General features: G+C 32.7%; 1 protein-coding gene across 2 annotated transcripts; it reads right to left on the bottom strand.

Annotated features, from left to right (window-relative positions):
* Positions 1-5,609: 5,609 nt before the first annotated feature.
* On the bottom strand, positions 5,610-14,324 carry LOC111677343. Of its 2 annotated transcripts, XM_023438444.2 has the most exons (8): positions 14,185-14,304; positions 13,899-13,974; positions 9,875-11,241; positions 9,630-9,764; positions 9,439-9,567; positions 9,307-9,368; positions 6,982-7,816; positions 5,610-6,914 (listed from the first exon to the last, which is right to left on the bottom strand). In XM_023438444.2, exons 2-8 carry the CDS (start codon positions 13,968-13,970, stop codon positions 6,287-6,289), a joined length of 3,228 nt encoding a protein of 1,075 aa, XP_023294212.2. In that variant the 5' UTR covers positions 13,971-13,974; positions 14,185-14,304; the 3' UTR covers positions 5,610-6,286. The 2 variants fall into 2 exon arrangements, with proteins under 2 accessions (XP_023294212.2, XP_023294213.2); XM_023438445.2 differs by lacking the exon at positions 13,899-13,974 and having other exon boundaries at positions 5,611-6,914; positions 14,185-14,324.
* Positions 14,325-14,781: the final 457 nt, after the last annotated feature.

The following is a 14,781-nucleotide window of genomic DNA, read 5'->3' as shown; positions in this document are numbered from 1 at the left end:
CTGTGATAATTGGCGCTGATGCTAATGCTCATCACAGTGTCTGGGGCAGTTCAGACACCAACAGCAGAGGTGAGTGTTTACTTGACTTTTTATTAGAATTTAATATGACAGTCGTTAATAGAGGTTCAGAACCTACTTTTGTTGTGGTAAACAGAAAGGAAGTTCTTGATATTACAGCTATTAGTACAAACTATATAGAATTGATCAAAGAGTGGAATGTCTCCAAAGACTGCTCCTTCTCTGATCACCGCTACCTGGACTTTGACATTGAGGTCCAGGTCAAAGTTTCAAAACCCTTTCTAAATAGAAGGAAAACAAATTGGGAGAGGCATAAAGCTTCTCTGAGCACTATTCTTCCCCTGCTCTGAAGGTCGACAGTATAGGGGATATTGATTTGGCTGCAAATTGGATTGCTAGTTCTCTGAGCGTCGCCACGAAGAGATCTTGCAAACTATCCAGTGGCCTGGGAAGGGACAAACCACCGTGGTGGAGTCCTGATATAGCGAGCATAAGAAGGACATGCCGCCGGTCTTTTAACGAGGCTAAGAGATCAGGTAACTGGTCCCTTTATAAGGCTAACGTTAATAAGTTTAAAAATTTGGTTCGGAATGCGAAACGGAACTCATGGAGGGCTTTCTGTAGTAATATTGAAAGCTCTTCCGAAACCAGTCGTCTCCGTAAAATCTTGTCAAAGTCCCCTTCTGTTCCTAGTTACATACAGAAAATAGATGGGAACTGGACTTCAGGTAGTCAGGAGACTTTAGAGCTTCTCCTTAATACTCACTTTCCTGGTTGTACTCCAATAAGTGATACGACTAATTTCTCTCCAACTTCAATGCGGACTGTAACCCACGTGCCTATTGAAGATGACATTATCCGTTGGGCAATTAAAAGCTTTGATCCCTACAAAGCGCCCGGCCCAGATGGTATTATTCCTGCAGATCTTCAACACAATATAGATCTTGTAGTTCCTTGGCTGCGGAATTTATACACAGCCTGTCTCGTTTGGTCATACATTCCTACACAATGGACCAAGTGTAATGTGATTTTTATTCCCAAGGGGGGTAAAACTTCACATACTAAGGCAAAAGATTATAGACCAATATGTCTGGCATCATTTATGCTGAAAACATTGGAAAGAATAATCGATATCCATATTAGGACCTCGATAGATAAATCCTTTCTATCTAACTCTCAACATGCATATACGAAGGGAAAATCTGTTGAGACGGCTCTTCATACTCTTGTTGGTCACATTGAAAAATCCATGGGGTATGGAAACTATTCACTGGTCGCCTTTCTTGATATAGAAGGCGCTTTTAATAACGTCAATCCTGTATCTATCTGCCAATCTCTATCTCGAGCGGGGTTTGGTAGGTCCGTTGTGGGATTTGTTGAGTATCTTCTCTCAAATAGGATCATTGAATCCTCCTTAGGAGATACAGTAATCACTAGAAAAGCTTTAAGAGGTACTCCACAAGGGGGAGTACTTTCACCACTCTTATGGAACATGGCCATAAATGATATTCTGGTAAAACTAGACTCTCTTGGCTATAAAACAGTCGCCTATGCTGATGATGTCGCGGTTGCGGTATCAGGCGATCACCTTGAAACCATATCCCAAAGGCTAGAACAAGCACTAAAGATCATTAGCTCGTGGAGTGTTGAATGCGGTCTTAGTGTTAATCCTAGTAAAACGGAACTTGTGCTATTCTCTAGCAAATATAAGATTCCTTCATTTTCTCTTCCATGTCTTAATGGCGAAGTATTAAAACTCTCGGACAGCGCTAAATATCTGGGCGTTATCCTAGATAAGAAACTATCTTGGGGTACAAATGTACTCTCTAGGGCATCTAAAGCCATCACGGCACTATATGTTTGTAGGAAGGCCATTGGAACATGCTGGGGCATAAATCCAATGAATGTTCACTGGCTCTTTGAGGCAGTTATTAAGCCTATTATGTTATATGGGGTTGTTGTCTGGTGGCAGGCGCTTGAAAAGGCTTCACTCAGACAACAACTGGAAAAAGTAATGAGATCAACTGCGCTTCTTATTACAGGCGCTCTCAGAACAACTCCTTCGAAGGCGCTGTTCACTATGCTCAACTGGCTCCCGGTCGACCTCCTTGCAAGGAAGTTGGCTATGTCAACTGCGGCCAGACTGAGTGTAACTGGCAAGTGGAATCAATGCTCCATAGGCCATGCTAGGATCATGGATCTTATATCGGATAATCAGTATACTGTTGATTATTGTATTCCAGTTCCTTCTCTAGTGAGAAGGTTCCAATATCTTATCTCTTCGGAGTCTGAGGAATCTCTCCTTCCGCCAATTAATTGTTTCCGGGTGTATACAGACGGTTCCAAGACGACGGAAGGAGTGGGTGGTGGCATTTTCATTGAGGAATTTGGAACGAAAATCTCCTTCCGACTTAATGATGATTGTAGTATCCTTCAGGCTGAAATATCGGCGATAAGAAGGGCGGTAAATTGGCTAAGGTACTATCGGATATCTAACAGGGATATCAGAATTTATACTGATAGTCAAGCTGCTATTAAATCCCTAACTGGTGTGTTCTCCACATCCAAAATTGTCCATGAATGCCGGACGTCTCTCAATGAGATGGCGAGACATTCGAACATCACCCTAATTTGGGTAAAGGGACATGGGATTTCGTATGGCAATGGTATTGCTGACACTTTGGCAAGAGCTGGCACTATGCTCAGCAGCATAGAAATAGATCAGTTCTGCGGTATACCACTACTTGCAGTTAAGAGGCAGATCAGTGAAAAATGCCTCTGCATCGCTCGCGACTTATGGTCGCGTGAACATACGTGCACAACATGCAGAATGCTGTGGCCACAATTGGATCCTCAAAGATCTAAATATCTTCTTGGTCTCCAAAGACCGCAGTTAAGTAGGCTGATATCGATTATCACTGGCCACTGTAAGTTTGGGAACCATGCCAGGCGCATTGGTCTCCCGTTCAACGATTACTGTAGGAGTTGTCAAAATGAGGACGAAGAAGAGACCATTACCCATCTTCTCTGTGATTGCCCTGCCTTGGCGGAGGCTCGTTTTCAGACGCTTGGATCGAACTACTTTGGAGATCTAACCGAGCTGTCAAATATTAAATTAGAACGTCTGCTTGAGTTCATTAATTTGTCAAATTGGGTGTGAATCCTATAACTCACACTACCCACCCATGGCAACTGCCCTGGCTTTCTCACTTCTCATCCTCTCCTTCCCCTTCTCTTTGCAACTAGTTTTCTGTTCTTTCACTCTCCTCAATCTCTCCCTCTCTTCTCTTTTCTTCTCCTTACAGGTATTTTTTTTTTTACAAAGGGATCAATATGGACCCAAGTAAAGCCGACATTGGCTACCTGTGCAAACCTAACCTAACCTAACCTATAGAAAATTTTAACAGTGATCAGTTTTCTATAAAAACTTAAACAGTGATCAGTTTTTTACAGAAAATTTAAACATTAATCTGTTTTCTATAGAATACATAAACAGTGATCAGTTTTCTATAGAAAACTTAAACAGTAATCAGTTTTCTATAGAAAACTTAAACAGTAATCAGTTTTCTATAGAAAACTTAAACAGTAATCAGTTTTTCTTAAAAATTTTAAACAGTGCTCAGTTTTCTATAAAAAACTTATACTGTCATCAGTTTTCTATAGAAAATTTAAGCAGTGATCAGTTTTCTATAGAAAACTTAAACATTGATCAGGTTTCTATAAAAAACTTAAACATTGATCAGTTTTCTATAAAAAACTTAAACAGTGATAAGTTTTCTATAGAATACATAAACAGTGATCAGTTTTCTATAGAAAACTTAAACAGTGATCAATTTTCCATAGAAAACTTAAACAGTGATCAGTTTTATATAGAAAAAATAAACAGTGATCAATTTTCCATAGACAACTTAAAGCGGTGATCAGTTTTTTTATAGAAAACTTAAATAGTAATCATTTTTCTATAGAATACATAAACAGTGATCAGTTTTGTGTAAAATACTTAAACAGTGATCAGTTTTCTATAGAAAACTTAAACAGTGATCAGTTTTCTATAGAAAACTTAAAAAGTGATCAGTTTTCTATAGAAAAGTTAAACAGTAATCATTTTTCTATAGAATACATAAACAGTGATCAGTTTTCTGTAAAATACTTAAACAGTGATCAGTTTTCTATAGAAATTTAAACAGTATTCAGTTTCCTATAGAATACATAAACAGTGATCAGTTTTCTATAGAAAACTTCAACAGTGACCAGTTTTCTATACAAAACTTAAACAGTGATCAGTTTTCTATAGAAAATTTAAACAGTGATCAGTTGTTTATAGCAAACTTAAACAGCAATCAGTTTTCTATTGAAAACTTAAACAGTAATCAGTTTTCTATAGAATGAATAAACAGAGATCAGTTTTGTAAGTCCTAAAGATCGGGGTTTTTAAGAAAACAATCATTGGTTACAATTCTATAAAAAGGCATAAAAAGCTATCACGTTTCTGTAAAAAAACTAAACAGCGACCACTTTTCTTATACAACGATAAGTTTTCTATAGAAAACTTATTCAACGATCAGTTTTCTATAGAAAACATATACAGCGATCAATAGAAAACTTTAACAGCAATCAGTTTAATACAGAAAACTTAAACTTAATCGATCAGTTTTCAATAGAAAACATAAACTGCGATCAGTTTTCTAAAGATAACATAATCAGCGATCAGTTTTCTTTAGAAAACTTAAAGAGTGAGCAGTTTTCCATTAAAAAACTTAATAAGCGATCAGTTTTCTATAGAAAACTTAAAAAGTGATCAGTTTTCCATAAAAAAAATTTATTCTGTGATTGGTTTTCTAAAGAAAACGTAATAATCGGTCAGTTTTCTAGTAAACAACTTTAATAGCGATCTGTATTATATAGGACGTTTATAAAGCGATCAGTTTTCTATAGAAAACTTATGCAGTAATTAGTATTTTATAAAAAACTAACACAGTGATGTTTTTCCTATAGGAAACTTACACAGCGATCAGTTTACTATAGAAAATTTAAACAGTTTCAGTTTTCTGTAAAAAAAGTCTTAAACAACGATCAGTTTTGTTTAGGAAGTTTATACAGCGATCAGTTTTCTATACAAAACTTATTCATCGATCAGTTTCCTATACAATACATATTCATTGATCAGTTTTCTATACAAAACTTATTCAATCGATCAGTTTTCTATACAAAACATATTCAATCGATCAGTTTTCTATACAAAACTTATTTAATCGATCAGTTTCCTGTACAAAACATATTCATTGATCAGTTTTCTATACAAAACTTATTCATCGATCACTTTTCTAAAGAAAACTTCTTTTTCGATTATTTCTTTTTCTTTTCAAAATATCTTAATTTTAAACTTCTCTATGCAAGATCAATTTTCTATAGAAAACTTCTTTATCGATCAATTTACATCATCGCCATCGATAACTTTTCTATAACAAATTCAATTCCAAAAAAATTAACTCTCAACTTTTATATGTTTTTTTTTAATAAGAATTCAGTTACTTTTTTTATTTATTAATTATTTAAATGTTAATTACTTAATTTTTCTAATAAAAAAAAGTCATTTAAAACTTATGTATGTATTTAGTTTTCATTAAAGAATATTGCAAATTTTATATGAAATAAATTTAATAAGGGAGAGCAAAGAGAACACGACAAAAGTTAACTTGAACAACTCGAAATTAGTTTTTGTTAAAAATCTATTTCACACAACGAATGTCGTTAAGAAATTTTGAAAAAAAAACAACAAAAATTTGTTTAAAACTCAATAATATAGATTTTTAGCGTTTACTTTTGTGTAAAGAAAGAGGAGATCTTTAAAAAAAATAATAATGAAAATGAATTAAAAATATAATTAAACAATTCACAATTTGTTTGTTTTTATGTATAATTTTTTTTTTTTAATTTTCTATAAATATTTTTTGTCTTAAAAAATTGTGAATTAGTTTAGGAATATGAAAAAATAAAAACAAAATTTAATGAAATGAAAATAAAAACCTAATTAAAAAAATAGCTGGAATAATGTTTAAATAAACAAAAACTTTTACAACCTTAAAGTTGTGTAATAAATGAAGAGAGAGAGAGGGAGAAAAATAAGCGCTTAATAAAAATGAAAACTTTAAAAACTATTATAAAAAAAGAACAATTAACTAAATTACAAACTACAGCAACTTAAACAAATGTAATTAAAAAAAAAAAACAAGACTTCGTTTTGCTGTTCTCTGTGGACCTTGAGATATTAGCTATCAAAAGATATTTGACGTCTGGCTTTAGCACTGTCTGTAATCAATTGTGAATGAGCCTTGACGGCTGAACCATTACTACCGCCAGTATAGGGACTCATATTACGTTGATCTTTGCCGGTGAAATTCTTCTGAGCTGATCTTCTGATATCACAGTCAACATTTTCACGCAATACCACACCACAGAGATTACTTTTCGATGAGCTGTTTTGTAGTGAAGGGCATGTTTGTATGGTCTTTGAGGCACTGCAGGAGTTAGATGTTTGCGATGAATCGGCAGTTATAATATCTTGTGATATTTGACCAAGAAAACTTGTTTGTGACATTGTCATGCCATTAGTCGAACCACAAAAGCCCGATGAAGTTTGACTAATCAAACCAAAGGAATCGAATGAATTGTCAGTGTTGAAAATATTGTGTAGAGAACCTTTGTGACTTTGAGTTTGTGTGAGTGGAGTTTGTGATGTTTGTTGCTTAAGTTGCTGGTATTCTTCGGGTCCTATATAGCCGGAGAGACGTGTAGTTGATTGGCGTTTGGTATCTTCGATTTGTGCTTTGGCCTGCAGGTAAATATCATCAGCTGTGGAACCAGCGGTTACTGGATAAACATACTTTTTGGCCAATCTAAAAAACATTAAGAAAAAACTCAATATTTTGATTGAAAATATCATTTTTGTTTCATTTAACTTACCTTAACATAGTCTCACTATTACTGGTACTGCTTTTCTGATAGAATTCCTGAAATATTCTTCTCACTACTCGTGCCAAAATGGAGGCATATTGTTTAAAACTTTCATGTTTAGCATTGATTTTTCTCTCCTGCAAGGCTTGTGAAACGGCCCAAAGTAGTTTTTTCTTTTGATTTTCTGTCAAACTATTCGAGGGTGCCAAATTATCCGAATAGGCTTTTTGTAGTTTCGATCCCAATAAGGAAGACACTGAACTAGTGCGTGGCAATTGCAACTGACTACTGCTACCGCTACTGCTGGAACACAGTGACATATTTGAGGTTGTTGTAAACGAACTAGAGGCACAGGGCAATTGTTTGCTGTTTGTTTTCGTTGAGGAACCAGCCCCAATACAGAAACTTTGACTTTTAATTTTAAGCGCCCTAGGTGTAAGACCAGTCGATCCATTTCCTTTAAATAGCTTACTACTTTGTGCAGTCAATTCCGCGGTATCAACATCTTCAGCATCATCACAATGATTACGTTTACGTTTCAATAACATATCCAATTGTGCGTTTGTACTGGGAGCAAAATAAGATGTTGTTGTCGTTGATTTTTGTTGCTGCTGTTGTTGTTGTTTTTCGGGTGTAAAGAGTAAAGCTCTTTTTGATTTTTCTACACGATTTGCTAATTCGGGTTTCATGGCAGGTGGTTTCGGTACAGTAGCTCTTTGTTGTTGTACATGTTTGGCAGGACTCTGGAAGAGGGCACGCTTAGATGTTTCACGTGATGGTCCGGGCTTAACTATGTCATTACGGAACAAACGTTTGCGTGCCGAAGAACTGGGTGTTTTACGGTCTAAAAGGAGAAAGAAATATAAATTTAATATCCAAAGTGAATAATCAGTTTCTGAAGGAGATCTGCACCGATCAGTTTTATATAAAAAACATACATTGATCTATTTATTTGTACAGAACTTGTTCATCAATATGTTTTCTATAGAAGACATTCTTTTCGATCACAATTTCAGAGAAATATAGTTCATTGATCAGTTTTCTATAGAAAACTTGTTCATTGATCAGTTTTCAATAGAAAACTTGTTCATTGATCAGTTTTCTATCCAAAACTTGTTCATCAATCAGTTTTCTATAGAAAACTTGTTCATCAAGCAGTTTTCTATAGAAAACTTGTGCATTGATCAGTTTTCTATAGAAAACTTGTTCATTGATCAGCTTTCTATAGAAAACTTGTTCATTGATCAGTTTTCTATAGAAAACTTGTTCATTGATCAGTTTTCTATAGAGACTTGTACATTGATCCGTTTTCTATAGAAAACTTGTGTATATAGAAAATTTTTCTATAGAAAAATGTACAATGTGTATATAGAAAATTTGATCAGTTTTCTATAGACTTGTTCACTGATCAGTTTTCTATAGAAAACTTGTTCATTTATCAGTTTTCTTTAGAAAATTTGATCATTGATCAGTTTTCTATAGAAAATTTGATCATTGATCAGTTTTCTATAGAAAACTTGTTCACTAATCAGTTTTCTATAGAAAACTTGTTCACTAATCAGTTTTCTATAGAAAACTTGTTCATTGATCAATTTTCCTTAGAAAACTTATTCATCGATCAGTTTTCTATAGAAAACTTGTTCATCGATCAGTTTTCTATAGAAAAATTGTTCATTGATCAGTTTTCTATAGAAAACTTGTTCATTGATCAGTTTTCTACAGAAAACTTATTCATTGATCAGTTTTCTATAGAAAACTTGTTCATTGATCAGTTTTCTATAGAAAACTTGTTCATTGATCAGTTTTCTATAGAAAACTTGTTCATTGATCAGTTTTCTATAGAAAACTTGTTCATTGATCAGTTTTCTATAAAAAACTTATTCATCGATCAGTTTTCTATAAAAAAAAAACTTATTCATCGATCAGTTTTCTATAGAAAAATTGTTCACTTTTCAGTTTTCTGTAGAAAACTTGTTCACTGACCAGTTTTCTACAGAAAACTTATTCATCTATCAGTGTTCTACAGGAAACTTATTCAACGATTAGTTTTCTATAGAAAACTTTTCCATTGATCAATTTCCTAAGAAAAACATGATCGTTTATTGGAGAAGATATCTTAAGCTTATTGTTTCATATAGAAATCTTCATTTTTACGATCATTTTCCATATTTTTTTTATAAATTTCAATCCTGGATTCATAACTAAGACCAAAACTTTTTCGAAATTGTATTGAATTTTTGAAATAAAAAAGTGTTTCTTTAAAACTTTTAAGAGAATGGAACATGTATTCGAAACTTAGAGTTAGGTTTTTGAGAGTTTTTTAATACAACTTACTTTTCTTTTTACTGCCTGGTGTCATACGTTTAGGCGTAGCCTTACGGCGATTTTTGACTTTCCTAAAAAAATCGAAAATATTTTATTAGAAAAAATAGTTAAATTTGAAAGTTTTTATTAAAAAAAACTTACTTTTTATCCAATAAGATTTGTGGTCCTACAAGAGTACTAGTTTTTTGTGTGGCCAAATTGGCAGATGAGAATATAGCACGTCTTTTGGCTAAATGACTTAAACGATTACCCGGCGATTGACATAGTAATCTACAAACGAATGAGAAAATAAATTAGTTTATTTAAATATTTGTAATTAATGTTATACATACTTAAGACGTGTGCTACGTTTCTTAGCTGATGAGGGTGAATTTAGATACGAGGAAGCAGTTTCGGCTCCAATAAAACGCTCCATAACTGACAAACTTAGATATTCATTGTTTTCAGAGGCCTTGTTTAAATTGTAGCTAAAATACCAAGAGATTTTCAATTTTAACATTTGTCTTATCAATTATGATCAATTTTGAATTTTTGCTAGAAGTAAATTTCATTTTTTTTAACACTATTCAAAACTTACCACAAACCATGTTGTCTCACACTTAAAATATCACGCCATGGCATATTTTTTGTCTCCTCTAAAGTGTGTGTTGGTTTAAATAAACTTGTCGGCCTTGAGGAGCTGCTGGAAGCACCATCAATTGTTGTAGATTGTTTTGCCGACTCTTGTTTTATATCCTCAATGAAATTGAATATATCATTCTTTTTCGATAACACTGCATTAACCATATCCAATTGTGGTATTGTTACTGAGGGTGGTGGCAAAATACCAGCCAAACATTTACGTATACGTCTTAACATTTCACGTTCCCGGCGACAATTATCTTTGAATAGTGTATAGGAATCGGAAGAATTGCCACTGATACCAAAACAACTGCCTTGTGTTAAACTACAATCCATGGTTTGATCATCGTTGGCAAAACTAGATTCGGTGGGACAATTGAAAGAGTTATCAGCTAAATTGCAGGTAACAAGAGCAGGTTGGGATTCATTTAATACTGTTGCATGTTCGGGTATAGTTTTGAGATTTTGTGCTCGTTCCTCGTACTCTACTGTTTCATCAGGGTCATGTTCTGGCTCTTCGTCTTCTTCTGCTTCTTCATCATTATCATCATCATCGTCGTCCTCATCTTCACCAAAAAGATCGGGAGATTTTTCATTACTGTATTTTTTTAATATAAAAGATTCCGAAAATTGTTGTGAAGTATTGAGTGAAGTTTCCATTAAACTAGATAAACGTCTATTGGCTACAGTTTGAGCAGTTGATGTCTGTGCTGTATCCTGTGTTGGATTTAAACTTTTTATTTTACCATTAAATGATAATTCTGAAGAAGGATTCATATCACTATTATAGGAGTTATGATTTTCTATACTAGCTCTTCTAGTTTGTAAGCCATTATTATCCATTTCCCGAGACATTTGTATATCTACCGCATTACAGCTATTTTCCTCTATAATAGTATCGTAGAATTTTGAAAATAACATTTTACCAGGCGATGGTTTTTGTGTAATTTGTTGAGGTTTTAAATGATTCTCCAACTTTGTATTGTTATCCGCTTGCGGTTGCAGCTCTTGTGCTTGATTGGAATAGAAAAGACGTTGTAGTTTATCAAAAGGACTAGAACCAAAACCTTCAAATGATGATTCTTGGCTAGAATTTATGGGTATGCCAAACATTAATTCACGTTGTTGAGATTTCAAGACGTCTTTTTGTACAATAGTTTCCACATTATTATTGAGTTCACTTAACGAAGGCATGGTCAGGGATTTTGTTGAAGCCATTGTATTTGAATTTGAATAAGAAGTTATTACAGTTACTTCATTATCATATGAAGGCGCTTGCACCAGATATAGGGAATCAAAATCAGGATGTTCTCCCAATGTGGTCTGTAACGATTTGCAGAAATTTTAAACATTATTATTTTTCAATAATAAACGATTTTGGATTAAAAAAACCTTGACTTTATAGAATGCACATGGTTTGGTAAATGAAGAATAAATTTGTCTAAAATTTCAAAAAAGTAGAAAACCTAAAGAAACAACTTTTCTTTGTTTAAAACTAAAACTAAAAAGAGAAGAGAAACATGGCTCAAGAACCTAAAAAAAAAAAAAGAACTCACATCAAACAAAACACTACTGGTTTTCTTTGAATAATGTATGAGGGTTTTCCTTTTAGACATTTTTATGACCCTAAGAGAATCTTTCAACCTTTAATGCAAAATAAAACTAGTGTACACGTACGCAGGCACACGGACGTACTGGCAAAAGACACACACACTCACATACGCGCACACTCGCAGGGAAATATCAACTTTAGGAAATTTTCCTCAAATTTTGACAACCATAGTCTAATTGTATGTGTTGTTTTTTTTTTCAAAATACACACATAAATCCAACATGTATGTATGTGTTTGTTTGTTTATTTAAAAACAACCGTCAATCATGTAACTGCAGTATGGCTAGAGAGGGTAACATTTCTTTTCTAATTTCCCCCTTTGTGTTAACGCAACAAAAACGCACATAACAAACATAGACTACAACAAAATGCAGTTACATTCTCTACATGAAAATATGTTTCTAACATTAAACTATAAAATTTCTTTAAAAAAAACTAAAAGTGTAATGGGAAATGATGATAAATTGGAATTGAAATTATCATTAATAAAACAATTTTATTATCTAAAGACCCTTTAGCATGAAAAAGTAAAAAATAATGAAATATTTGAGTGAAATGAGAAGAGAACGAAAAAAATCGTTAACTTTTAAAGAGAACTTTTATACAATCATGGGTAGTGAATGGTGGGTGAACTTATAAATGTTTAGTTATTAGGGAAACTAAGCACGTCAGCTGTGAATAGTTTAAAATATTCTATATAGATCAAACTAAATGGAAATGGTAGACAATATTGTAAAAGTATTGTATTACGATAGGAAAATGCTAACTGCCAAATCTAAGAGGAATATTGGATATGTTTCAACATTTTCTCCTGTTGTTTATATTTGTAGTAGTTTTATAGATTTTGACTCACTAGGGGGTTCACAATGTATAAAATTAGTTTTTTGGTTTGTTAAGAGCTAGAGCTAACTATAGACTAAAGTATGACCTAGACAAGAAACTATAGTGTGGACTACAGACTAGACTATAGTTTAAAATCGGTTCTGCAGTAGTCTGGATTACATAATAGACTGTAGTGCGGAATAGAGACAAGACTATAGTCTGAATTATAAACGAGATTGTAGTTAGCATTAGAGAATCGACTATAGTCTAAACTATAGACTTTATTCTAGACTAGAGGTTAAACTATAGAATAGATTAATGACAAGACAATAGCCTAGACTATAGACTAGAATATAGACCAGACTATGTAGTTTGGAGTAAATACTAAGGACTAGAGACTCGACTTTAGTCTGAAATATTACTTTACTGTTTTAGAGGTGAGACAATAGTCTGAATGGACAATAATCGAAAAAAAGTCTTAAGTATAAACAAAACTATAAGCAGGATTAGAGACTCGACTATAGTCTGAACTATAGACTAAACTATAGTCTAGGCTAGATACAATACTAATAGCCTAAAATATAGACATAACTTGTCTACAGTCTCAGAGACTTAAGACTAGACTACAGTTTTGACTGGAAACGAGTCAATAGTTAGTACTAAAGACAAAACTATATAAAATTAGTTTTTTGTTTTGTCAAGAACTAGAGATAACTATAGACTAGACTATAGTAGGTATATACTGGACACGACTAGAGAAGAAACATTAGTCTGCATGGACAATAGTCGACTATAGTCTGAGCTATGGGCAAAACATGAGTCTGGATTAGAGACTCGACTATAGTTTGAAATATAGACTATAGTATAGGCTAGAGACTATATAGTATACCAGAGAGTAGACTGTAGTTCGGAGAAGAGACTAGACTACATTTTTGACTGGAAACGAGACTATAGTTAGTACTAAAGGCGAGGCTATAGTCTACAATATGGACTATTGTATGGACTAGACAAGTGAACTCACTATAGTCTAGATAACTGAGTAGAATATGATTCATATTAGAGACTTAAGTCTGCACTATAGCCTAGATAATAGTTTGGATTGTAGACTACACTTGAATCTCGTATTTAGACTACTCTATAATCTGGACTGCAATATAGACTAGAGACGAGACGACAACCTGGATTAGAGAAGAAACTATAGAAACTTTGTTAATAAGCGTTTAGTGGTGTAAGTACATTAGCAAGATCTATGAACACTCGGATTGCTGATCAAAAAACTTTTAGCATGACAAAACTGGTTTCCAGTTCTTTATACTGCATAAACACTCAGTATATACATGGAAACCGCAACCCACAAAGTGATAAATTTAGTAATGAAAAAGCGATATTAGTGACAAAAATAAACAACAAATTTTCACTTAATTAGTAATTTATATGAAATTTGTATACATACATATGTATTATAATGAGGGTATGGGTGGGTATGTGTGTATGGAATGATTTGATGTTTCAGTTAAAAATTTAGAAATCTTTGTCCATAACTTACCCCAGCACCTGAAGATGCTTCCGAGTCATAATTAAACTTGATACAATTATAATTTTCTTTCAAAGAAGTCATTTATCTAGAATTAAATAACAAAATTGTCTTAGAAAAAAAGTTTGAAAAGAAATTCCCAAAAAAAAAAATTAATAACACAAAAGAAAATTAACACCAACACTTAAAAAATGACCACAATTACTGCACTTTTTGCATCTTTATAGAAAAAAAAACAGCTTAACATATTTAAATATAGAAATACAACAATAAATTTCATTAAAATATTAATATTTACCTTAATTTAAACAAATTTTTAATATTTTTTCAAAAATTTCATAAAATTCTTTTTTAAGCCACAGCTGATAACTACGAAAAAAAAGAGAGGCAAAGAAGACAATAAACGCGCGCTCGTTTGCTGCTTTTATAACAACAACAATAATAAAAACCTGGCGTACTTCACGGACAGAATTTAGGCGTAGCACACTTTTGATTTTAAAGATTTTCTATAGATTGTTTGCAAACTTTTAACATAATTTATTAGTTAACTATTTTTGTTGTAATTTAATTAATCTTATTTTATAAAAAATTTTAATAATTATTTATTATTTTAACAATTTATTATGGGATTTTTTTTAGCTATACACGCAGCTGTGAATGTGACCACGAAAAAAATAATACTCTGCTATGTTGGCTTATTAGAGTTGTAAAAATAAGTAGTATATGAATACTGAGTACTTTAAGTGTTGGAAATAATATTTTTTCGATTATTTTATAGTAGGAAACAAAATAAATTTATTTGAAAATAAATATAATGACAACGATTTATAAATCAAATTTCTTATGGACATTTTTTCTTATAAACTTTTTATAAAATAAAATATTGTTGTAAAAA

The sequence above is a fragment of the Lucilia cuprina genome, chromosome 6 (assembly GCF_022045245.1).
Source record: "Lucilia cuprina isolate Lc7/37 chromosome 6, ASM2204524v1, whole genome shotgun sequence".
In the NCBI taxonomy this organism is placed as follows: Eukaryota; Metazoa; Arthropoda; class Insecta; order Diptera; family Calliphoridae; genus Lucilia; species Lucilia cuprina.
This window is presented reverse-complemented; position numbering and strand designations above follow the sequence as displayed.